Below are 27,066 nucleotides of genomic sequence, written 5' to 3' on the forward strand. Positions count from 1 at the left end.
TAAATTTATAACTTTCTTCATCTTTGTTGACTCGTAGATAGAATCCTTAAGTCTTCCGATTGGTTGTTTTTTGTCTTTTCATTCATAGCTGCTGATAACTTTCTCCCTAACTAACCCCAGGAAGTGGTAAAAGTCAAACTTTTTCCTGTCTGAGGACATACTTGGTGCTGTCTGTAATATCTAAATATGGTCACTAGGACAGAACATCCTTGCATTTTTACTCATACTGACTTTCTTGATGAATTCCCCACCCTCCTTTTTGCTGCCCACTTGGCTTAACTTCCTGTCTTTTATCAGCAGCAATCTATCAAGACCCTATAACGTGCTGGGTGCAAAGCAGAACAAATCGAAGTGTTCTATCTCACAATTTAAGGAAGGCAGGGGGCTAGTTTTTGTTTCAAGATAAAAATCTTTTAACAAAACACAAACTCCCCAAAACTTCCTTTAAACCAAACAGCATTGTCACACGCTCACAAGCTCTTATTACTTACACAGCCGGATGACTCAAGATTACTAAATTTCTATTCATAAGGAGTTTGCTGGCCCCAAATCAACATTCTGCCCTCCCCCATTTTCCTTCTCTCTCCCCTGGGAGACTGAACGTGGAGCCCTAAGCTGCACCACGTTTTAATAGAATGAAGACGATGTGTGTTTGCTGCCTGAACTGTTTGTTCTGGGATTTTCGTAAAGCCTCTCTCACCCCCACCCCCCTCCTTTTTAAAATTCATTTTTTGAGGTGGGGGAAGAGGAGGTCAGAATCTTTTCGGCCTCTAAGTCTTCCAGGTTGGAAATATATTCTAAAATTGGCAAAGAGACGAAGGACTTTGTTTGCTATGGACTATGGCCCTGGGTTTTCATACCAGAAATCAGCTGCATGCACGTTCCCATCAGCCGCGCAGACTGGCACAGGGGCGAAGAGAGCAGCATCAGCCCTGCCTGGGGGTGGGGTGGGGGGGGGATTGCAGTCGACGCTGCTACCTTTGCACTTGACTCCCCTTAAAAAAACGGCCCACTTTTCCCTTTGGATCTTTCACTTCACTGCCTTCTTGGCAAACTGGGGGGGGGGGGGGGGGGGGGAGTCACCGCCCAACCTGAGTGGTCCCCAGGCCTCTCCATTCCCGTGACCCAGAGGCAGCGGTGGCGGCCACCCCCGCCCCCAACGCCTCGCTCATTTCACGCGCGTTCGTGGCGAAGGGGAAACCACTCCCGTAAGCGACCCTGTGGGCGGGGGCCTCCCCGCGGCGCGAGCCCGAGCGCCCAGTCTGCTCGCAGCCCTGCGCGATCGGGGCCCTCGGCCGGCCGGGTGCTGGGGCGGGCGGGGCGGGCGGGGCGCGGCGGCCGGGAGGGGGCGCGGGCTCGGAGCCGGGGGCCGAGCTCCCGTTGGGGTCCCGCGCTCGGGGTCCCCTGCCCCGGGAGGGCGGGGCGGGGCGGGGCGCTGCGGGGCGGGACGGCCGGGAGGGGGCGCGCGGGGGCGCAGCCGGGCGGGGCGGCCGGGAGGGGGCGCGGGCTGCGAGCCGGGGGCCGAGCTCCCGTTGGGGTCCCGCGCTCGGGGTCCCCTGCCCAGGGAGGGCGCGGCGGGGCGGGGCGGGGCGCTGCGGGCGGCGGCTCCCTGTCGCCGATGCCCGAAGGTCGGGGCTGAGAACTTCTCCCCGCCCGGCCCGCGCCTGGGCGACCCCGTCCCGCACCCCGTCCCCGGCCGCGCCGCCCCCACTGCCGGCCTCCGGCCTCCGACCGCGCGGCTCCCGGTTCCCAAGGAGGGGAGATGAGGCGGGCGGCGCGGCGCGGGGCCCCCGGCACCACGTAGAACGCCCCCGCCCGGCCAGCCCGGCCCAGGCCCGCGCCGAGCCTGCAGCCCCCGCCGCCGCCGCCGCCGAGCCGGGCCCGAGGAGGAGGCGGAGGCGGAGGCGGAGGCGGAGGCGGAGGCGGAGGCGGAGGCCGAGGCGCCGCCTTCCCCTTGCCGCGCGCCCTCGCCGTTGTCTGCGCTCCGCTCTGGACCAGTTCGGGGAAGTTGCCGGAGCCCCGCGTCGCCCAGATGTGCGACCTCATTGAGCCGCAGCCGGCCGAGAAGATCGGCAAGATGAAGAAGTTGCGGAGAACTTTGTCGGAGAGTTTCAGCCGCCTTGGTGAGTGGCGCGCGGCCCCGGGCAGCGCGGGGGCCTCGGGCGCCGCCTCCTCCCCGCGCTCCGGGCGCCTCCGCTGCGGGCGGGCGAGGGTGCGCTGCGGGCGGGCGCACGGCGGAGCGGCGGTGCTGGGACCCGGGGCGGCGGCGGGGGCGCAGGGGAGGCGGCGGCGGCGGCGGGGGCGCAGGGGAGGCGGCGGCGGCGGCGGGGGCGCAGGGGAGGCGGCCCTCCCGCTCCGGGTCTGGGGGCTCGTTCGCGAGGATCTCGAGCCTCCGACTTGGGTCCCGTCTCCTCGCCTCTAGCGCTCGGGCTTTCGCGCCCGCGGCGGGCAGGCGACGGGACGCCCCGGGCCCCGCTGCGCTCCCGGCTGCGCGCCCGCCCAGGTCACTTGCTATTTTTTTTTTAGGTTTTTTTCTTTTTTCTTTCTTTCTTTCTTTTTTTTTTTTTTGCGCGCAGGCTTTGCTCTGAGGTGTTTAGTCAATAATTCAGCTTTGGAAACTGGTGAGACGTTGAGCCGTGCCTTGGTATTGTTTGACCCATCCAAGCCGAAGGGAAGTGGGACAGCTACCTTGGGACCTTTTGTTCGGTACTTCGGGTCCTCGAAAGCGAGATTTGGCTGTTCCGTCCCGAGCTCTCCGGAGCTTTCCATTGCAGCAGATAAAATGCGCGCCGTGAACTTCTCTGAACATTTAGGGAAAAGTCTCCCGAACTTCTTACATTTGCTACATCTCCGGAGCTATTGTCTTTCAACCAACCAACCAACCAACCAATCTACAAATAAAAACCGACTGAGAAATGTTTAGGATATTTAAGAATAAACGCATGTCACAGACCCTAACAGGGTGACACCACTATTACGCGGAATGGGTTTGTTAGCCTTTTAGGGTTGGCCGTAGAAAACCCCTTTTGACCTGAAGACGGCAGCTGCTCTTTTCTAACATTGTAACTTTCATTTATATAGGTAACCGTTTTCAGGAGGAAAATCATACAAGCACTAAAAATAGCCCCTCAGATTCCCTAAGAAACCTTCTAGCCTTTGTTTCGCTTGTTTAACATGTCATCCATGTTAATGAAGGTGTTAATGGAAATTAAGCATAAGGTACTTAATTCCTTAAAATAAACCCTTGGGGTGCATATGAGTATTGTAGTCATCCTTCCATCCCTTCCTTTAAAAAATCATTATATAAGTGCACTCTAAAATATGCAAACTTTGTTCAAGTAAGAGAAAATATAGATTAAAAATTTAGCCTCGTTTTCTTTGTTGTCCTTTACTTACAATTTCCTATTGGTATACAAAATCTTTCCCCCAATGACTGTAAAGTTATGGTGTGAAACCAGTATTTAATCCTGGTTTTACTTATTACATGTATTGGATATTTGCAGTTTCACTTTTACTTAGTGATGCAAATGAAGTTTGAAGCCAAGGAGAATGTGAGAGAGAGCAAGGTGTGTTGAGTTGGTTGGTGTACATTTTTAAGGAGGTTGTTCGGTGGGGACCCAAACCATCACAGAGGTAGCAGGTTCTGGAGTCCATTAAGTCTTGTTCTAAAACACATTAACTCTATATTTACTAATGCTAATGACTCTGTTGGAGCCCTTCCAGTTTTGTGTTAAATAATTCATTGCAGTTGAATCTCAGTAAGAAGCCAAAGACATTAATTTAAAAATTCCTTATGTTTAAGCAAATTCAAGATTTTGATCGACAATCAGTAAAATTTGGATTAACTACAATGCCGGCAAATGGGGTATTACAGTTAATTGGATTTCCTAGCTTACTGAGACTTAGTGATGTGAAACTCCTTTTGATTCCAGCACTTGTTAAAATATCTAGTAGATTTTACTTCTTCCTTCTCAGAAACAGTAGAGTGCAGTGGACATAACTGATTATTTCTTGTATTGATAGAGGGTCATGATTCTGAATAGTGACTCTCATTCTGGAATACTGTAAAAGGAGATGAAGAGATTGTATGTGGTTATGCTTGTATAGCAAACCCAAGGCATATAGGAAGTGGGATTACAGAAAAATGAACCTTTGTTTTCTAAATGATTTATTTGCAAGATTAAAAAGCAATAAAATCAGTTCGATGATGTAAAGATGTTAAGGTACTAGAGGCTACTGAGTTGAGTTTTTATTTTTTATTTTTAAAAATATTTATTTATTCATTCATTCATTCATTCATTTATTTATTCATGAGAGACACAGAGAGAGAGGGAGAGAGAGACACACGCACAGGCAGAGGGAGAAGCAGGCTCCATGCAGGGAGCCTGATGTGGGACTTGATCCCGGAACGCCAGGATCAGCAGGTGGTCAACCCCTGAGCCACCCAGGGATCCCCTGAAATGAGTTTTTAATATGGAATTATATAGTGAATAGATTAAGGGTGTTGGCTGTGTGTGTCAGACCATTGGGGATTTCCCATCTTGCCACTTGTAGCTATGTGACCTTGGACAGGTCCCTCAACTTTTGAGCTTCAGTTTTTCACGTACAACTCAGTTTTGTTATTGGCACTCGGTGGAATAAAGCATATCATGTCCTGTATGGTATGTAGGGCAGACTCAGTAGATGTTCATAATGTGTTATTATCATTATTGGTGATCACATCATATTGACGTAATTGATCTTCTAGGTGGGAAGAAAGAGAAGGGAAGTGGCTACTGACTTTACAGTATAAAAACTGGATGGGTTTTGAAGTTAGTCTGGATTTGGTCTGGATTTGAACCCTGTTTTCTGAGCTTGCTGTGTGCTTTAGGCAACTAGTGGAGTATCCACAAACCCCAGAGTCCACATGTATCAATTTTCTTAAGGTTGTTGTGAAGAATAAATCAGGTAGGATACATAAAGTATCTAGTGTAATACTGGGGGTTCTCCCTTCCCATGTCTGTTTATCCCCCCCATCATCCTCCTTTCTTCATTGATACTTAAGGAGGAGATCAAAGAGTGAATGGTTTATTCTTTAAACAATTTTTTAAAAAAGATTTTATTAATGAGAGACCCACAGAGAGAGAGAAGCAAAGACACAGGCAGAGGGAGAAGCAGACTCCATGCAGGGAGCCCAAAGACGTGGTGCTCAATCCCTGGTGTCTGGGATCACGCCCTGGGCTGAAGGCAGGCGCCCAACCGCTGAGCCACCCAGGCATCCCTGAATGGTTTATTCTTCTTGCATAATCCAACATCTCAATATATTCATTCCCTTTAACCAACCTATGATGGTTTTGAAATAAACATACTGACTGAATTTTGCTTTTCTGGTATGATTCAAAAGTGTAGCTTGTTATATGGTAAAATAAATATTATTGTTTGGCTATGAGAAATTAATCATTCATCTATAGAAAATGAGGATAACTTTTGAAAGTATGTGCTATTCAATGGTTATTATTAATAATTATTTTGACTGTATAAAAGTGGTAATGCTAATGTTTAATTTATTCACACATGAATAAACACACCAACTTTATCACTACCCATCCCAGGTTCAGCTGATTTGAGATTACTGTATTATATAAGGTGTAATAAAACACATTCGCTTTCAAGCCATAGCACTCTAATTTACGACATCTGCCAGAAAGTGACTATAATATTTACAGTTCTTTTATAAGATGGGTGTAATTGGATTTCAAAGTCATCCACTGATTTCAGTGGTGAGTGTTTATTGTTTTCTGCTAAATAGTGTCAGTGTGTTACTTATTTAGGAACTACTGTAGTTGTCTCACTTTTTTTTTTCTTTTAAAATTTGGTTAGCATAAATAATGGCAAATGGGAACTCAGTTGTTAAAAAGTTTTTATTAAAATAAAACTTTTTTCCTTTCCTTCTTTCCTTCTTTCTTTTAATTTTTGAATGAATGACAGCCTAGCAGGAGGAAGGCTTTCTGTAATATCTGGTATAAGATTAATGTCAAACTGGCATTTCTTCATATTCATATGAATGCCTTTCTTCATGCTTCTTTAGGTTAACTCAGAGAAAGGAAGTCTATACTCTGTGATATTTGAGATGGACCCCATGTATACCATTTCTTTAAAAGATGTAGTTTGTGGGAGAACTGAATGAAAGAAAGAGGCTATGGTTACGCTGAATTTTGGGGTTTGTTACCATGTGCTGAAAGTGTGTAATGTAGGGTCCACTTTTGATAAGTCCATTCTTTAGGGTAAAAGTTCAGCCAGAGAATTTAAGTATAGTACCAAGTTCTGTTCCAATGTAGTTTAAAAAGAATTTAATTTGAAAACTATATAATGGAATTTATGTCTATGACCCTCTCATAAGAGAAAATAGTGTATGGTGTTGATATGCCAAAACTTTAGTGTGTCTCAGAATGTTGGAGGCTATCGTTTTGCCATTGAGGTAGAACTCATTGACTCAACAAATAATTATTGAGTACCTTCTAGGTTCTAGATATTGTGCTGACATCCAGTGGCCATTGTTACCAGTCCTCAAGGACTTTAAGAGAAGACAGGCCAGTGAATGAGCATTGACAATATAGAGTGACAAATTTTACCAGGAAGATTAGCATAATTTGCTGTTGGAGAGCATAGGAGGGGCACCACTTTAGTCTTGGTGAGATCATGAAAAGCTTTCTAGGGAAAGCACTGTGTGAGCAGAGGACTGAATAGAATATCTGATGATCTTTTTTTTTTTTTTTTTTTAAGATTTTATTTATTCATGAGACAGAGAGAGAGAGAGAGAGAGGCAGAGACATAGGCAGAGGGAGAAGCAGGCTCCATGCAGGGAACCCCGACGTGGGACTCGATCCCGGGTCTCCAGGATCACGTCCTGGGCTGAAGGCAGCGCTAAATCGCTGAGCCACCCGGGCTGCCCGAATATATGATTATCTTAAATGATTTAATATATGCCGCTTTGTTAACCCATAAAAATGTAATATGCTTGCTATTCCAAGATATCTTTGAAGACAATTGTGAGTTTACGTTTACATAAATGATTAATGACAATCAGGGAGAGTAATCAATAATGAGATGTTGTGTGCTTGTTTAGGTCAGAGTTCATTCATCAATGACCTGATGAATATTTGGCAAAGACATCATTAATTGGCCTTTGTTGTTACTGTTAACTGCTGTTCAGGGCAAGGATTCAATATTCGTAAGAAAATGTATCAGGTGTCAATCTATGTGAAGCCATAGATTTTTTTGTGTCTTAAAATGTTCTCCCCTATGGTATCTTGGGCTTGAGAATAGAATGCAGGGGAGAGAATCTAGCTTCCTGCTCCTTATATTTTAGAAAATCACCTGCAATTCCCTCTTCTATTTCTTACTTCTCTTTCTGCCCTCAGACCCCACCCCGTTATCTAGAATGGTGAGGGAATTGGCAGGACTTAGGTGGCAAAAAGGAAACAGTCCTTTCCAGATGTCAAAGACATTTTACATTTTTGCTTTACTCATCTCTTAGCTTGAGGGTCTTCATTCGTGTTTGCAGTTACCCAAAGGATAGTATCAACTGTAATTCTTATTGGATGCTTTGCTTACGAAAACCCACGACTAAATTTGAGAACTTTATCATGTCCAAGGTAAATATAGAAAGTTTGTGCTGTGAATTATAGGCCTTGCTGCTTCATATCTTGCATGACAGCCACATAATTTTTCATTAGTCCTTGTTAAATGATCTAGGTATGAGGCTGTACAGTAATTTACTTTGTATTTGAAATCAATGAGCTAATTCTTTTTCCAAAAAGAACTGAAGGTGCTTGCCTGTATTTACGTAGTTCACTAATATTTTATCTAGGAATCACTACTCAAGTATGTTGATTAGAGGACATGCCTTAGATTTGAGGGAAGTGAGGATTGGAGGATTGTAGTTTAGTAACACGATTGACTGGTATTTAAAGAAAGCTTTCTAGATTAGAAGTTTTACATTCTAAGTTGAAATATAACTATTAAGTATCATCTAGGCTCTTAATAACTTTCTATTGAAATAACTTATTTTAGACTTAATATAAGTTAAAGCAAATATGTAATAAAATGTGTGTCAGTAATTGAATGCAAAATAAGTCATTTGAGACTTGAAAGGGCTGTCTTTTAATTTTTCATTCAGAAGAAGCTGTCCTCTTATAGAACAAGTGGAGAAATTTATTACAGATCAGTTTCTTAAGCAAAAAAAGAGAGGAAAACTAAGAATTAAACTTTCAGAAACATTTCATCTTCCTCAATCTACCTTCATCTCCCTCAACTTCCCAAAACCACATCTATAGTATGAAACAGAAAATATCCTTTTTAAGATGCTAGACTATATAGTATAAGCTCTGATAAGATAGCTCCAGTTTAAGAACATGACTTCTCTCGAGGATCCCTGGGTGGCTCAGCGGCTCAGCGGTTTAGAGCCTGCCTTTGGCCCAGGGCATGATCCTGGAGCCCAGGATCAAGTCCCATGTCGGGCTCCCTGCATGGAGTCTGCTTCTCCCTCTGCCTGTGTCTCTGCCGCTCTCTCTCTCTGTGACTCTTGTGAATAAATAAATAAAATCTTAATTAAAAAAAAAAAAAAAAGAACATGACTTCTCTCAGAGCTTAATTGCCAACCTAATTTGCTTTCCATGGCTTTTGTTCAAAACATAGCTTTCCAAGTAAGAGCTACACAAGTTCTCCTATCCCTACTAGAACTGTCTAGTATAGACCAGTAAACACCTATGCACAATTCTATAAACTGGAAACATTTCTCCAACTATTGGTTTCAGCAAAATTAGCTCCTTTGTGCATTCTCCTTAATATGAAACATTCTAAGTAATTGTAGGTTTTAAGGAACTTGGTGTTTGCCAGCAACACATGAAATACTTCTCTTTCTTTTTAGAGTAATAAAATTCCAATTCTGAAGCCATGCATATTTAAATATTTGCTAACCCCTATAAAATATTCTGAATGTATTGTTTCCATTGGTAATACTTTGTTATAAAATTGATCATGTTGAAATGTTTGAATTATGTTTCTGCAGTGCTTATTTTACATGCTTAGTCTTTCATCACCATATTTAAACTTCTCGGCATGAAAATCTCATTCGGGGCACTGTGCAGAGTGGGTGTCATCCTGACAATTGGTTTGGGAGGACCACACACCATGCATAATGATATATGTTCAAAACCCAGAAGTTGAAGGGGAAATTTCTTTAAGATTACTTTTTGATTCTTCATATTTTCATTAAAACATTTTTCCTACTAAAGAAGAGATAGGGGAAAGATATGCATACTTTTTTTCCATACTTGGGAGGCTTGTCCATTTACATATTTATGAAAGTGTTTCACAAAGATGCATGCTGTGCAATTCTCTGTCTCATTTGCAGCTTTCCTTTTTGTATCATAACATTGTTATTCAGGTTGGGGTACAGTTTTACTTTCTGAAATGAAAACACCATACTGCTTTGTTTTCTTTCTGTTTTCTGGGACTTAGATGTTTAGTTTCTTTGAGATGTTTCACAATAACTCTTTCCTTTCCCTTTTTATTTTATAGCTTTGAAGAAAGATGACACCACCTTTGATGAGGTAGGTTAAATTTCTTTATCTAATGTTAGATGTATTTAATTACTGCCAGGTACAGTTAATAGGTGCCAACTTCACACTTAGAGAAAAAAAATGCCTTAAAAAAAAGAGAGGACGTCTCTTTACTTACATTATATTATTTTCAGTTTTAAGTAATCATTCGAATGAATTTTGGTAACAATCAACAGAAATATGTCTTTTTAAATTAACAAAAGATACCCACAGGCCTTTGTTTTGCTGTCTTCTTAATGGTGGTAGTGTCCTGGTGAAGCCCAGTGTGTGGAGGGTGCTTAGGGCAAGTCTGGAGTTGTTGGTGAGTTGGGAGTCATGTCTCCCTGCAGCCCTCCTCTGAATCAGGGTGTGATGTGATGTTGACGCCACGTATTGTCTCTCAGACTCCCAAAGGAGAAGCTGACAGTTCCTGTTCTTTGTATATCAGATTTCTCTTTATCTACTTGCTACAAAGTAGCAGAAAAGTCTGTTCCGATGAGGCGGAGGGTTTGTAGGTTGTTAATAGCATTCTGAATGTGATTTTTAAATTGTATTCTTCCCTGAGTTTTTTGTAATATCAGTGGGAATCACCAGAGAAACATGTGTTTACAAAATATTCTCAAGAGTGCTATAGGGTGAAGTGTTTCATTGTCACCATCCAGAGCATCAGTAATTGATCTGTGTTATAAACTGGGCCACTTGCATGTGTATGTGTATATATATATATATATACATTCACACATTCGGAGTATATAAGAAAACACAGAAGTGTATACATAATGGGCTTATCCTGCAGCCTAATGAAGCATAGATTAGTTTGGTTGTGGTTGTTTAACAGTTGCAGATTCCATGAAATATGCTACCTGTCGTTCCTCTGCTGTAGTACTGCAGAGAAGTGTGGACATTTGTTTTCATGGAAAGTCCCTTTGACCATGTGGTTGGTGGTGGGGCAGGGTAGGACCACTCAGGGAGAGCCTGCTCCAGATCAGGATTTTTGGATGGGGCCAGTGGCATTTGGCTCTCATGGTCTGCTGCTTTGTCTATTGCACCTGTTCTTTTTTTTCCTGGGGCCCAGCTCTATGGAGCTACATGTCCCTGGACTACAAAGCAACTTCCTCTACCAGTAGTCCTGAAACATCCTGTAAAACTTAGTTATTCTAGACCTGAAGCAATAGAGGACTATTTTCTTCCTCATTTACAGTAGGTAATAATGATGTTCTCCTTTAAACCTGTATTTCTGGAATTTCTGCAGTGTTACTGAGATGTTTTTAGGAGAGTATTTTCTTTTCAGAAGAAATCAGTGTGAGAATATTGGACACCTTTTCTCTCTTTGTAAAGAAATGTCTCCTCTCCAATTATGGAGGTAATTTAAGCTTACATAAAAAAGAAAAAGAAGGAAAAGGAGAAGGAAAGATCCTATTATCTAGCTATGACTACTGTTGAATGCTCTTGCTTCATTCTCCTTGTTTAGAAACAAAAAACATAAGCCATATATTACATCCGCTTTTTTGCTTGTAACCAATAATGTGGTATGTTCCCATGTTTTTACAGAGGACTCTTAATCATTATTAGGGATTTGAAAAACCTCCTGTTTAGTTTAAGTGCCATTGTTAATAATTGTATGTTATTTTGTCATATGGCTATGGTTAGCTTTCAAAAAAATCTGAGACTGGAACCAACATGAAAGTTAAGGATATATCAAGCCTGTGACAACCCACCCTTTACCCGGAAACCTCTGCACAAAGGTCTGGATTTTGTAATTTGGGGCAAAATTCTCCTTAGCTTTTACAAAGTTTTTTCTTTCCTCTGCCCCACAAGAGATTGGTTAAAAACCTCAAATTAGTAAATCGCAGAGTGGCATACCTGGAAGAGATGTTGGAAATCACATGATCAGTTTCACCATTTCATAGATAGAGAAATTTAGGTCCAGAGGGGCCAGGGAACTTCCAGTTAATTATGGAAAGTGCCAGGGTCAGGCACCTAGGAGACAGTAGTAGTAAAGACTTGCCTGAGTGTAAACCTGAACTCAACTACCCTTTCAGGGACAATTGATTTACTTTTTCCAAAACCTTTTTGTAAATTAGAAATACTTACCTCCTTCCTAAGATTGTTGGGCAGAATAAATAAGCTAAGTATGTAAAGGTTACGGAATAGTGATGGGTACATTAGAAGTGTCCCATAGAAGGTATTTTCATTGTCCTTGTCTTTGTCGTTGTCATCATCCTCTCTTTACCGATGTTCTCTCCATGACATCACTTTCTGTCTTTGGAAGGGCTACAAAGAGGAAGGAAAGATTCAGTTTGAAATAATTAGAGCTATAAAGAGGGTAACTTTCAGATACTCCTCTAAAATTCCACTTGAGACTTTGTGTTATGATTTACCTATTAAAATGGTGAAAATATTACCTGAAACTCACCACTTTTTAGATTCCTTCAGAGGATGACTGTATTCAGCTTTGTATTCCCTCAGATGTCTTGCACATCTTAACATTCAATAAATACCTGTTGAATATGAGTATATATCTGTTGCTAATAAGGAGAGAGAATGTTGACCGAATATTAGACAAAGTGGATTCTCCTTCACCAGTTTCTAGCCATTCAGTTTTCTCATTTGTAAGAATAGGTAGGATCATCTTCAAGTTGTTTTCTGTCTTTAAATGTAAAATAAAATCCTACATAGTGATCAACGTGAACTTACAGTTTTACTGAGATCAGAAAATATGGGCATCTGGGTGGCTCAGTGGTTGAATGTCTCACTTTGGCTCACATTGTGTTCCTGGGGTCATGGGATGAGTCCTGCATCAGGCTCCCTGCAGGGAGCCTGCTTCTGCTTCTGCCTATGTCTCTACCTCTCTCCCTCTCTCTCTCATGAAAAAATAAATAAAATCTTAAAAAAAATTCAGAAAAGAGCATCAGGTCTGTGATTAAATAAACAGGAAGTTACCAAGTTTTATGACCATCTTCAGACTACAGTGTTAGAAGTTTTCTTGAACTTGTTTTTTGGTCTTCTGTTTTTCCTCTTGCAATTGGGAGACTCCCATCTGTTGTAATTCAGTTAAGGTTTGACTCTTGAAACCTCGAGGCTGGGTCAGCTTCTTAGATATGCATCGAGGTGTGGCCACTCTCTTCTTACTCTGTATTTATGGGGCAGAGGGCTTCTTAATCTCCAGGAGTGGCCTCCTCTAGAGTGCCTGGAGCTAGAGTTTAGTGTGCTACTCCCTGATTGCTACAGAGGATTTCTCTAGGATTTGTGTAAATGTTTGACCTTGAACAGAGGAGAAAAATAGATGTGGACCTATTTGAAAGATGTTTATTTGTTCATTCTTAAATAGGCTGAAATACTGTGACTGCGAATTTTCATAAGCAGCCTGGAATTATATTCAGGAATAATATGCTAATGCTTGTAGAGAGAGAATGAGGCACTTTAGAAGTTAAGTATGGAGGGATGTTTACAACAGGCAATTTTGTTGGAATAGGAAATTTTGTTGAAACCCATCATATTTGGGGAGAGGACGATCATTTTGCACTTCATTCGTTGTGTATCTGGGCTCTGATTAAAATAGGAAGTGTTTTATGTTCTGTAGGTTTAACCTATATATTTGATGTGGATAGACTAACCATTTATAAGGATATCTTTATATTATATGAAGCTGCAGAACTTTCCAAATTCTTTCTCCCCTTTTTGTCCTTAGTAGATGTCATAGTCCATGTCCCCTGGTGGTCCTGTTTTCCCCATGCCAATGAACAATTCTATACTCTGACTTCAGAGAAGTTTTTGAATCTTATCTTTTTATTTAGTGATTTGTTTTAAAATGAGACCTAAAATACAAAAGGTCGGAAAATACAGTTAATCTCCTCCAATGTAAAAGTACTATGCATAACATTTTTTGAACTTTGGGAGTAAAAAATTCCGAGAAAGTATAAACGTATGTGTATAGAAAGAGTTGGAAATGTCTAAAGCCACAACAATTTATGAATTGTTCTTGTGTGTAAATTAAAAAAGATTAAATTGTGTAGTTTTTGTTCTGTTTCATGCCTTTGTTTTTTTAACTCAGATGAATTGCTAGAACAGTGTTGATTGACTATGCTTGGCTCTTTAGTGAGACATACAAAAATTCTAGTGATTGAAATAAACCTTTGAAATGCAAAGAGTTTTGTTTGTTTATCATATGCAACCCAGATAATTAAGCACTTATTTGGGAAAAAATGAATGATCATTTACAGGTTTTCTAATTATTCTGTTCTCTGGTCAGTTCTGTGTTTGCAAAGTAGAAGGGGTTGCCAACACATATTTTGGCATTTTCCAGCTATTTTATTTTTTGTGTCCTAGGGACATGTGTACAAAGCATCTGAGATGTCCTAACATTTTTATATCTGAACTGTAGGTCAACTTGCTTCCTCTCTGTTTAATATAATAATTTTGTGAGCTAGGGATCCCTGGGTGGCGCAACGGTTTGGCGCCTGCCTTTGGCCCAGGGCGCGATCCTGGAGACCCGGGATCGAATCCCACATCAGGCTCCCGGTGCATGGAGCCTGCTTCTCCCTCCGCCTGTGTCTCTGCCTCTCTCTCTCTCTCTGTGACTATCATAAATAAATAAAAAATTAAAAAAAAAATAATTTTGTGAGCTAGATGGAGGTAGTATGCATTGGTCTCTGCTTCCAGTCCACACCCCTCTTTGTCATTTTGTATAAAGATATAAAAATACATCAGTGATTTTTCTGAGAACCAGATTCTAGGGATCAGTACAGATATGATTTGGGGACACTCCTGGTCATTATTTTTCATGCACTGCCATCATCATTTCAGGCCTCAGAGTCTGTGAATAACATATACATTGTATAACAGCTGTCTAGCTTCAGACTTCCCTGATTTCCTTATCAAAAATATTAAATCCCAGTAACAGCCTTTCCCTGTTAGCTTCCTCACTGGGGTTGCACTCCCTCTCTCTCTTCTTTGCTGGCTGCCTGTTCCCAGATGACCCCTTCTCCAAGTGGAGAAGACCCCATTCTTCCAGCCCACAACCCCCCCCCCCCCATTTCCCTCTGTTCAGCTGGAGGTACATCCCTCCCTTGCAGGTATCCTCAGTGGCCGTATCCCTTTGTACTTTGCTGGAAATCTACTCTGCCTGCCCTCGATTTTGACCTGGCACCCCTTCCTCTCTTACCCAGTGGCTGCCAAGAGCTGCTTGAGGAAATCACTCTGTAAATAAATTTATCGTCTCCAGCCTTAGCTGGAACCCGAGGCAGCTGTGCACAGTCTTGCGCTGTGTGGCTGGCCTGTTTCCTGCTGAAACCCTTCCACTTCCCTCAAACCTTCTAGCTGTCCTTCTCCACTCCTCCTTCCTTTGACTTTACCTCTGTACCAGTTTGCTAGAGTTGTCGTAGAAAAGGACCACAAACTGGGTGGCTTGAACAACAGAAGTGTATTGTCTCGTAGTTCCAAAGACCAGAAGTCTCTGAAATCAAAGAGTGGGCTGGGTTGGTTCCTTCCGAAGGCTGTGAGGGAAGGAAATGTTCCAGGCTGCTTTCCTTCGTTTGTAGATGGCCTTCTCCCTGTGTCTTCACATCACCTTCCCTTAATGAATGTCTGTGTTTCCAACTTTCCCCTTCTTATAAAGACACAGTCCATTAAGGAGGGCACGTGATGTAATGAGCACTGGGTATTATATAAGACTGATGAATCACTGACCTCTACCTCTGAAACCAATAATACATTATATGGTAATTAATTGAATTTAAATTTAAAAAGGGAAAAATATAAAGACACCCATCTTATTGAATTAGGGGCTCACCCTACTCCAGCATGACCTCGTCTTAATTTTACTGACATCTGCACTATCTGACCTATTTCCAAATCAGAACATGTTTGGAGGTACGGGCCAGGTGGGAATGGTGTTAAGACTTCAACATAAGAATTTCTGGTGGACACAATCCAATCCATAACACCCTCCAGCTCCTTAGAACACTAGATAGTCTGAGATGTCAGCACCTTGCCAGCACATGTGCCTTTTTTTTGATCCAGTCTTACTTCCCTTTTTTCAGTCTCAGAGGAGGTGTTTTTTCTCCTGTCCTTGACTAGTTCCTCCTTCTTTCTTCATTCCTTTCTCTGCTTTCACTCCAAAGCTTGTGTAATTGATTCTTTCTGTCCTTATCCACGTATCCTTTGCTATCCCATCTCTTCCCTCGTACAGGTGTTTCAGCCCAGGTTCCGAGCACGGGCGGGTGTTCTCCATCTCTGCTGTGGCCGGGGAAACCGTCTGCGCACTGTGATCATTTCCTCCTCATGCTCTCCCCGAGTAGTCCGTCCATTCCTTGCTCTTGGCTGCTCCCTCGTTACACTCACATGAGTGTGGCTGACCCCCCCTTTCTGCTCTGAGCTCCACAGTCGAGTATTAGATGTTTCTGCCTCCGTGTCTCCTAGTCACTTCAGTCTCAGCACATGCAAAATATCCCCCAAACCTGTGCCTTTTCTCTTTCCCGGCTCAGTGATTTTTCTAAGGCAGAAGCAGCCTGACACGGTCCTAAGCTCTCCTCCAAGCTCCACATCCTGACCCTGGCTCTGTCCTCATTGCCTCCTGCCATCCCCCTTCCCACTGCTGAGGCGCACATTCAGCCTCAGCCTCTCTTGCCTGGGCTTGTGGTCATCTCACTGGCTTCTCTGCCTACAGCTTGCCTTCCATTGCAACATAGTCATAGATCTGAAATGCAAATCATACTTTTCTCTTCCATAATGCTTTAAAAGGTCTCTCTGGGCTGCAGGTTCAAGTCCAGACTCTTAATTTGCTGTTCAAGGCCTTCCGTGATCTATCTCATGCCCACCTTTCCGCCCTCATCAGACAGTCTCTTACTCTGATGCCTTTATTGCAGCGCCACCACCTCAGTTCAGTACTTTATCGCTTTTGCTTTTTTTTTTTTTTAAATCCCAGTAACCTCTCAATCAGTCTCATTGTTCCATCTCTCACTCCTCTACTCCACCCTTCCCTAAATGTCTTTCTTGTCATGATGTTTCCTAATTCAAAGATGCAAATGTTTGCTGAGGTTTGCTTTTATGTCAGGCTCTGAATCTGCTCTAAGCCTAATTCATAGATCTAGTAAATCTCACACAGTATTTAATCCCACTGATATGTACATGTTGGTGGGATCCTGTCATCTCACAGTGTTGGGCCTGGGCACAGATTCAGATTCACTTTCTTTATAGTATGATTTTACATTAGTTTATTTCCTATTTTATTTTGACCATGGTCATGGCTGACATCCCTGGATGATATGAACCTCCCATGCAAGAAGTCTAGAAATTTACAGACTATTTTCTGATTATGCTGGCAATCTGGTACATAGTAATTTCTTAAATGCAACATTTTGGGTGGCTGAAGAAGAACCTCACTGCCTCCTTAATTCTGTGATTGGAATTTAGTTGAAATTTTTGGATGCTTGAAACTTTCTGTGCTTTAGTTTTCCCTTTCTATAAATGTTTGACCACATTTACTGTCTCCCTAATTATGGTAGACATAATTATAATAATTATGTCAAGTCCCAGACAGTGGCTAGAATGTCTGGGTAGTGCTGTAAAAATTCAGGGAGGAAGTACATGTCACAAAATGTAAGATGGATGACATTTGGGAGAATTAGTCACTTCCATATTCTTAACTCCCAAAAGATAGAATGTTACAGAGGTGAAAGAATGAGTAGGGTCTTGTTTCTCTTCTTAAGCACTGTGCATCCTTGGCAGGCTTGTTAACCTATAAGAAGTCTCTCTTGTGAGCATGATTGGTGTTCCCTTACTGGGTGTGCTTTGATTTGCATGTTTGAATTATTTTGTAGAGAGCTGACCTTTGGTGTAGGGAGTTTTTTTTTTTTTTAAATACAACTTAAGTACTTACAATATTCTTCAATAAAAATAAAATGGGCCCAGCTACAGGGAGTATGTAATATGCATTTTCCTTCTTACTGAAATTTGAGCCACTAATTTATAATCTATGAATCCTTAAGTTGCTTGGGTACATTTGAGATGGCCTCTTACTCTAGGCCCCGTACTGATAATTGAAATCAGCTAGGCCAGGGAGTTTTCAGGGGACTGGAATCATGCTCTACTTGATCTGGAGCGTGCTGACCTATAGGTCAGTGTGACAGACATATCTTTCTAAGTGGTCCTTCTCTGAGACACACACTTACTAATTTTTTTTGGTAGTCTAAAATACACTTAACTCTTTATTCTCTGTGTCATAAAATTTACAAAAAGCACCATTACAAAAAATTGGAACCAGCAAATCGCTTTCCATTTTGCAAGCTTGATTTCTCCAAAATGTGTCAATGTGAGGTTTTTTGAAGGAGCTCTTTCCCTATCCAAGGACAATAATTGAAGGAATATTCAGTTTTTCCTTCTGAATCTGTTTTATTGTCAGTATATAAAGTTGGCTTAGGTTTTAATTTTATTTTTTATTTTATTTTTTAATTTATGATAGTCACAGAGAGAGAGAGAGAGAGAGGCAGAGACACAGGCAGAGGGAGAAGCAGGCTCCATGCACCGGGAGCCCGATGTGGGATTCGATCCCGGGTCTCCAGGATCGCGCCCTGGGCCAAAGGCAGGCGCCAAACCGCTGCGCCACCCAGGGATCCCAGGTTTTAATTTTTAAGTTTTCTTTCTTCTCCCTCCCTCCCTGCCACCTTCCTTCCCTCCTCCTTCTACCCCTTGCTTGCTTTCTTTTCTTTGTGTTAAGTATATGGGGGTTTTCTTTAAAAAAATTTTTTTTAATGATCTGAAAATACAGCAGTGTCTTGTGCACCATTTCTGTACCTGTGTCTTGTACTGTACTGCAGTGTCTTGTGCAACATCACGTGCTTAATTTGTAAATGATGTGATGAGTAGTTTTTTTTTGTGTGTGTGTGTGTGTGTAAGCTTTTCTAAATAGCTACTCTAAATTCTAAATTCCATGATATTAAATGTTTCTTACACGGGTTAGGAATATGTGAACAAAATTCTTTTTAGGCTTTTACAAGTAAAGTAGAAAAAGTTGTTTTAACATGTAATTGTATACTCAGCCTAAATCTTGTCAGTTAAAGTACTTACTTGACTTTCACTGGTACACATTTTTTTTTTTTTTTTGACCTAGCAAATCGACTTGTAAGTATTAAAAGAGGCTTCTACATGCTTATTTCAGCCTGTGTTAACTCTCATGTGAGAGGTCTGTAAAGTGTGATGACTAGAAGGTATCTTCATATTCAGTGTATGAGAATTAGCATTCTAGCATAGCCAACCTCAAACACATTGTTATAACTCAGTGTTCTTATCAGCTGCAATGTTGAAGTATGCAAATAATTTCCTTTAAAAAAATGTAGAGCAGATTGATGTCAGTCTCTCAATTGTTTTTTGATGTATTTTCTTGAGCAAGAAAGAAAAGGGCTGCGTTGCAGCTAGAGGACCAGGAATTTGGCACATTCCAGAGTTTGCCCATGGGAACGTGCCAAGTATGAAATTAGCACCCATGACATTTGTCTTGGTGGATACAAACTAATCAGTTCCTTGCCTTAAAGCTGGGCTAGGCTATAACTTAGTTACTTTAGAGCATTATTTGTTCTATTTTAAAAGATTTTGAAAAAAGGATACTGCACCAGCTCAATGACACAGTGGTGAATATGGAGGGTGAATTTCTAAATGCTTCCCAAAGATTTCAGTACACTTCCACTACCAAAATCACACACTTTGAGAATACTGCTGCTGCAGTTAGCGAGGCTTATTTTTGGGGAGTAGGTCATATCCCACAGATTTGTTGAGATGATGAAAATGGTTGAGAGCCACTTTTCTGAAATATCTGTTATGGAACTATTAGAAAGGAATTGACAGTGGACATTAATGTAGTCATGTGTGGTCTGAATTTTTTTTAAGTGCTCTTGATTTCAGATCATGCATCCTGATTTTTGGCTCAGAAAATATAGTCTTAGATCTACAATTGTATATCTCTTTGTATCTTAGTTTTCTAGATATTTTAGCTAACACCTCCCCCCTCAAAAAAAAAAAAAAAAAAAAAAAAAGAAAAACCAAACAACAGTACCAAAATGGAGACCCTGATCAAGAATTTTTTTAACAAGAAAGAGGCTAAGTAGACATTATTCTACCACAGATAAAAATGAGTAAGAATAACAGTTTTTTTTCAGTTTTAGTGAAAATTTCATTAATAATAAACTTAAGGTAAACTTAAAGGTAAAGAGGAGATAAGATTGATGAGATAAATTGGGTTAGTAATCATCCTTCAAGGCATGAATTACAACTTCCTTTGTGTTAGAGGTGGTCATTTATTTAAAATTTTTTTAGTTGTGTAGCTATCTTTACCTTGTCTTCAAGTAAAATGATGGAGAATGTTCTGCAGTGCTTGATTCTCTTCTCTTAAAAGACAGACTATTTAATTTTATAAATGAGTATCCTTGGGTCATTAGATATTGGGGTTCAGGTGTGCAAAAGGCTTGGTAACATATGGCCTGTCCCCAGATGCCCTAATTGAGCTCAGAACTTTCCCCAAGAGGTTTGCATTACTTTATCTAAATGATGTGTTACATGTACAACAAAAAGGTGCTTTTAGTCATAAAAGGAAGAAATAAATATGTACTTTGCAAGATACACTGGTTTGCCTTTACATTAATTTCTCTACAGTTATTGGAAGATAAAAATCTTAAAGCCTATATTAGTGACATTAATTGGATGACCACAATTTTGGATGATTCATTTTTAGTATTACATTTTCTTTATTTTCCTTATAATATGTATTCATTTCCATCCGTTTGACTCTCTTTTTAGGCGATATGGTCAGTGAATTCACCCTGGACTTTTTTTTCAGGCTCAGAATTTTTCCTTCCTATCAAAATTACATGTTTTCACTGAACAATTTTATTTTATTTTTTTAAAGATTTATTTATTTATTCAGAGAGAGAGAGAGAGAGGAGGGTCAGAGACCCGGGCAGAGGGAGAAGCAGGCTCCATGCAGGAAGCCTGACCTGGGACTTGATCCCAAGTCTCCAGGATCACGGCCTAGGCTGTAGGCGGCGCTAAACCGCTGCGCCACTGGGGCTGCCCCACTGAACAATTTTAATACTTGCTGTTAAGAAAGTACTCATGCTCATTGCAGACAATTTATTAAATATTAAAAAGCATAAAGTAAAATAACGTTAAATGAAAACAACCATTATATAGAGAGTAAGATCTCAGCTTTGTAAAACATCTGTTCGCCTGTATGGGGGAAGCCTCTGTAAAAAGGGAATACAACAAAAGAATAATACGGAAATTGAGGTTCATTGAAGTTGTGACTTGCTCAAAGCCCCTTAGCTAGACGGGTTTAATCCAGGATTGCGACCCAGTCTCTCTGACTCCAGTGTGTGCTTAGCATTTGACTGGGCTGCTTACCGTTAGAAGGGAGAAACTCCACAGATACTGTGGGTGCACTATGTGGCATCCAGATGCGGGGAGGACCTGAAATTCCTACAAAGATGCAACTGATGTTTGGTAGTAATTCTAATAGGTGAATGAAATAAGGAATAGAAGCAAGGAAACTTAAAAGATTCCTGCACTAGATCTGTGTCATTTTTTGAGCCAAGTTACACTCATTTTACAGCAGGGAAACGGAGGTCCAGGAAGATTAGATAAGTTGCTGAAGAGAAATACGGTTAGTGTGAGCTCAAGGAAGTCTCTTGCCTGAATTATTCTTTGCATTTTAGATTTCAGTTTTAAGGTTATGTTAAAACTGTGCTTTGTATTTCCATTTTTGTCTGGATTTGGATGGGGATTGGATGGAAATATTAGAGATATAATCTTGATCCTTCTGGTTGCAGTAGTTGGATACAGATTTCCAGTTAGACATTAGGGATCTGCAGGCAGCGAAGGTAATGGAAGGGGAATGACTGGACGAGAGGCCGTGGGTCACCAGCCTGCCTATGGATTGGTTCTGGCTGGGAGGCATTGTGAACATGCTGGCATGTTCAGAAAACGGTGTCAGAAGATCTTACAATGGGTATAAAATTGCCTCCTTGAACAAGGCAAGTAGTTAATATTAAACAGAAAATGTCAGTTAATAAACAATTCTTTTCTTTAAATCCTAACTTTATAGTGTATGTGTATGTGTGTGTCACATACACGCACACACACACTTGGGCATGTGACCCTTGCTTCATTTTTATTTCATATGTGACAACTGAAGTCTTTGTGAAGATTAAAAACATAGTGAGAAAAGGCAGATATTTTTAATATTTACATCTCAGTCAGAAAAAGAAAGGTTTTAGGTGGGCATGGAGAGAGATGTTGACTACTTTGTGTTCCTTTCCATTTTTAACCTGGGAGTTGAGAAAAGAAACAGAGCAGTTTTTTCTTTCTCTTCTTCTCTATACTTCTCACCTCCCTGCGGTTTCTTCTTTCCTTTTTCTCCCCTAAAACTGCTTCGTGGGGACAGCACAGTGCACTCCATCTTGTCTCAGGCAGATGGTTCAGCCACCAGCACCAGGCTTCTTTCGCTCTGAGGCCGTTCACAGCCCAGGCAGTGGGTATAGGCCACTGATGACCTTTGTGCTCCTTATGCCATCCCTTCACTGTGACGGACCTACTTCTTTTCCAGCTCATGACTGATATGGGCAGGGGAAGAAGAAGAGGATGACAGCAGACCAGAGATGCGGATGTTTTATAGCAACTGGCCCCTGTACTGCAATCACCAGAGTTACCTTCTTCTCTCCACTGCATTTCATAGACTGGTCCTGGCACGTATATTGTTTGATTTGCTTTGCCTTCTTTGTTTACCACTAGTTGAGTAGGGAAGATTTGAGGGCACACAAACCCAAAGAGCGATTTTAGTCTTCTCTGATACAGGTTGGGTTCAGAAGCAGGAGAATTTGTGCCTTCTTAGGGAATTTTTTTTTTTTTTCTTTTTGATGAGAAGGATCAGAGAAGTGAAAATATCAAGAGAGAAGAATCAGTTTTCTGGTCACCAAGCTCATTAAAGTTAATATTTACTTTAAAAATGAATGTATTTGCCAACCCTTCCTTCTGTTTGGAGGAGCATTCAACTTACACGGGAGAGCCTCTAACTAGTTTCCATTTCCATGTGGGCACTTTTCCTTTAAGGGCAGTGGTGTGTGTGATGTGTTGCTGAGCTTGGTTGTAACACCTATTTTTTATTTTTTTTTAACTTCAGATTACATTTATCTTTTTTTTTTTTTTTAAAGGTTTTATTTATTTATTTATTCAGAGAGAGAGAGAAAGAGAGATGCAGAGACACAGAGGGAGAAGCAGGCTCCATGCAGGAAGCCTGATGCGGTACTCGATCCCGGGTCCCCAGGATCACACCCCGGGCTGCAGGTGGCGCTAAACTGCTGTGCCACCGGGGCTGCCCAGATTACATTTATCTTAAAAGTAAAGGAAGGGAAAGAAATGAAGCTGTTAGTTTTTTTCCTGTTTCTCTGTGCTGTTGCTCAATCTTGTTTAACTTACATTTTTAGTAACTCAGTTGACACATTTGGCAGTTTATGAAACCTGGAAATTTGATTAAAATACAGCCTTGAAACTCAAAGATTACATTTGAAAACTTGATATTTTTATTGTTCTTAATTATAATACTATTATATTTTGACATATAAAATGACACCTGGTCATTCATGAAAAGATAAAAAATACAGATGATATAAAAAATTGAAAATTTAGAAAATTAAAACTTTATTTTATTTTACTTTACAGGTTTTATTTATTTAGTTATGAGAGACACAGAGAGAGAGAGGCAGAGACATAGGCAGAGGGAGAAGCAGGCTCCCTGTAGGGAGCCTGATGTGGGCCTCAGTCCCAGGACCCTGGAATGATGCCCTGAGCCAAAGGCAGACGCTCAAGCACTGAACCACCAGACATCCCAAAACTTTATTTTTTAGTAAAAAATTATCTTACAATACTTGTTTGTTTGTTTGTTTGTTTGTTTATTTATTTATTTATTTATTTATTTATTTATTTATATTTATTCATGAGAGACACAGAGAGAGGCAGAAACACAGGCAGAGACACACATAGGCAAAGGGAGAAGCAGGCTCCATGCAGGGAGCCCGATGAGGGACTCCATCCTAAGGACTCCAGGATCACGCCCAGGGCTGAAGGCAGATGCTCAACCGCTAAGCCACCCAGGGATTTCATCTTACAATATTTGTAAAAGAGTATTCTTTTTGGTTTACAGATTTTTTGTTGTTGTTGATTTGTTTTTGTTTTTTAAAAGAGTGTCCTTTTCCATTTGTATGTTTTTTTTTTTTTTCCCTGTGTAGGAACATGGTATGTCCCACTACTGTTCAAGTTTTTTCTTTTTTAAATCAAGATCTTTTCTTAAAGTACTTTATTGTAGTTTTCTTAATCTTTTGGCTTACTTTTTTCTTTGTCATTAATGTTATTTCAAGATGTTTCTTAAAAAATAATTGCTAATTAAGAATGAGAATCAATTTTTATGGTTCTTGTTCCTGTAGGATTTTAAAAATATTTATTTTCCATTTTGCTATTTTACTCAACTCTCTTGGTTCCAGTATTTTTCAGGGGCTTCCTTTGGGTTTTCTGGGTATATAAGTGTATTATCTACAAACGGTTTTTTAATCTCTTCCTTTCTTATATTTATCAGTTTTTTTTCTCTTGATGCTTGTAACTTTCTAAATGAAAGCTGTTATTTTTCTTTGTCTCAGATGAATATTTTTCAACATAAAAATTTTTAATGAACATAAAATACTGATTATTTCAACTTCTCTAGGCATTTAATAGCCAAAGGGTATATAGTAAGTTTGGTTGCTGAGTTTTTAAAGCACTTTGTGTCTGAGAACTAATGATTAGGTTTAATTATTTGAAAGTTGTTTTGAGGAATATTTAAATTTGTACGTTTTATGAAAAGAGATACTATATGCCTCTTTAGTACCTCTTTGACGTTCTTTTGCTCTTAAAAGTCTATTAAATATTTCTGTAGTGAAAGCCACAAGTGTATCCTGAAAGATGGTACAATTAGTGCATAGTATTTTTGTCCAGTTAGAAATCTGAAAAATGAGGGCAGCCCAGGTGGCTCAGTGGTTTAGCACTGCCTTTGGTCCAGGGCCTGATCCTGGAGACCTGGGATCGAGTCCCACGTTGGGCTCCCTGCATGGAGCCTGCTTCTCCCTCTGCCTGTGTTTCTGCCCTCTTTCTTTCTCTCTGTTTCTCATGAATAAATAAATAAAATCTTAAAAAAAAAAAAAAAAAAGAAACCTGAAAAATGTTTCTGAACTTTTTAGTGGGACATCTGCCACCATTTTGGGGATCAGCAAGGATCACCAGTTTGGGGATGAGTGACAGGAATCATTGATTCATGGTTTGATGGGCTAGATATTTGTCTTCGAGGGTTCATTTATTTTGAACGATTATCTGATTGGCGCTGGCTGTCTCTGGTTGTGACTCTGTTCTCCTGGGCTGTGAACCCATGCCCCTCCACTTTGAGCTTGCTCTGATGCAGGGTGGTGAGTAAAATCACAGGAAGAGGAGCTTTGGGATCTTGCTGCTCCATCTTCCAGCTGGGTTGCTCCTTCCCCAACCAGAAAAATTATGTGTGCCTCCTTTTCCTTAACTGTATAACAAGGATCGTAATCTCTACGTGACAGAGTTATTGTGAAGATTAATCAGGTAATGCCTATAAATTCTTTGCAGGTCTTGGCACATAGCAGGTACTCTTCTTCATAGAACTTGATTGTGCCACTCACAGCACCCATCACACTCGAGTGACATTTATGTCATCTTTCTTTCCACACAAGCTGAGGGTCACATGGTACCTGCCAACTAGCGTTATCATGGGACACTAGTGATCTAATTTTAGGAAACTCTGCATTTTAAAGATGGGGAAACTGAGGCTGGGAAGTCCGAACTTAGGCTTCCTCCTACTGCTCTTCTGTCTTCCTCTCTCCCAGTGGCCTTGCCATGACTATGTGCTAACTGGACTTGGCAGAAAAGTGTGTCCTCTGGTGGGTTTGTCAGCTAGATGGGTCGATGGGACTTTATATCCCAGAAGACACTCAGGAGCTCTGCATTTGTGAACATTCTTAACCAGCGCTTTAGGAGGAAACAGTGCTCACATACATCCCATCTACAGTGTGCATTTGGTGACAGGAATTTCCAGGAAGATCTGTGATCATTACCCCATTTACAGAGGAAGGAAAGTCTTCCCTTGCTTTCCCACTTCTGGGTTACTGCCTCCCCTCTAGGCTCTGATGATGTCCATGTGGTTCTCTTTCTGGGTTGCCAACATTCTCACTGCAACCTATTCATGGTCTTGGCAAAGGTAGCCCTTTTGTCCCTATTCTGTATTCTGTGTCTGTGAGTTGATAAATTGATGAATTCTCTCCGTCAGGATGTTTTCCTCTAGGAACCTGTTTGAGTAGATATTTGTATCCTTATAATCACCTCTTATTCCAACCCCCGCCTCCGCCCCCATGGGAGCGTATGGTTCCTGGGAGCGCAGAGGTGAAGCTCTACCTCCTTCTATATCTCATTTGTTCAGCATAGTGCTTTGTACCTGGTATGTTGCTTGAAGGAATAAATGGACAGTACTACTGGGTCTTTTTGGTAAATTTATTTCCATAATTCAGATACAAGATTACTTTTTTCTTTATTTTTCAGAATGCTATAGAAATTCACCAATTGCTTATTTAATTTTTAAAATATATATATTTTTAAGATTTTGTTTATTCATGAGAGACACACAGAGAGAAAGAGAAGCAGAGACACAGGCAGAGGGAGAAGCAGGTTCCATGCAGGGAGCCCAACATGGGAATCGATCCTGGGTCTCCAGGATCACGCCCTGGGCTGAAGGCGGCGCTAAACTGCTGAGCCACCTGGGCTGCCCACCAATTGCTTATTGATGGTGACACCTAAAAAAAATACTTCATATACAAATAGAATAAAATAAACACATTATTTAATCTTGTCAATAAAGTTGGCATTATTATTTCTACTTTTACAGTTGGGGAAACTGAGACTTAGAGACGTTAAGCAAGGACAGGGTCACAGGGCTAGTGAAGTAATGGCACTGAGGGTGACCTGGACAGCCCCCTGGCCCACAGCCAGAGTGGGCACGGGGCAAGGGGAAGCCTCCTGGACTGTGGCCTTTTCAAAGGAACCTTGAAAGTTCCTTGCATTTAAATGATGGCTGAATTACATTTACTGTTGAATTGTGTGACTTTTAAGTTGCAAATTAATGCTAAGAGTGTGTCCGGGTAGCCCTTGGCTGTGGGACTAATTGAGAAACAAAATGAAAGTGCTGCAAATAAATTGATTTTCCTACTTAGAGTAGGTGCTCACTCTACTTCTGTCAGTCCTGTGGCATTTGCCTTCAGGAGTCCTTCTGGTCTAATTAAAAACGACAGGCCAGATGTTGTGTGGTGTCAATAATTTAGTACCCATGTCTTTTTTTGCCCCCTGTTGTTTGTTTGGAAACAGTTTTGAATAACCAGCACGTGTTTAAAAGACCTCAAGTGAC

The 27,066-nt window shown here is 41.2% G+C and overlaps 1 protein-coding gene across 7 annotated transcripts in view; it reads left to right on the top strand.

Moving 5' to 3' along the window:
- Positions 1-27,066, top strand: part of CDK14 (cyclin dependent kinase 14) — a 723,056-nt gene that overhangs the window by 156,503 nt on the left and 539,487 nt on the right. For 4 of the 7 annotated variants that reach the window (XM_072764239.1, XM_072764240.1, XM_072764238.1 and 1 more), the window contains one exon: positions 9,562-9,593. Coding sequence is in view for 2 of the 7 variants with exons in the window: in XM_026003732.2 (XP_025859517.1) it covers positions 2,033-2,123; positions 9,562-9,593 (123 nt within the window). In the remaining 5 variants the exon portion in view is untranslated. Of the gene's footprint in view, positions 1-1,743; positions 2,124-9,561; positions 9,594-27,066 lie in introns of those variants that run through there. The other 3 variants (XR_012002660.1, XM_026003732.2, XM_072764236.1) reach the window with 1 other exon arrangement.

The sequence above is a fragment of the Vulpes vulpes genome, chromosome 7 (assembly GCF_048418805.1).
Source record: "Vulpes vulpes isolate BD-2025 chromosome 7, VulVul3, whole genome shotgun sequence".
Classification (NCBI taxonomy): Eukaryota; Metazoa; Chordata; class Mammalia; order Carnivora; family Canidae; genus Vulpes; species Vulpes vulpes.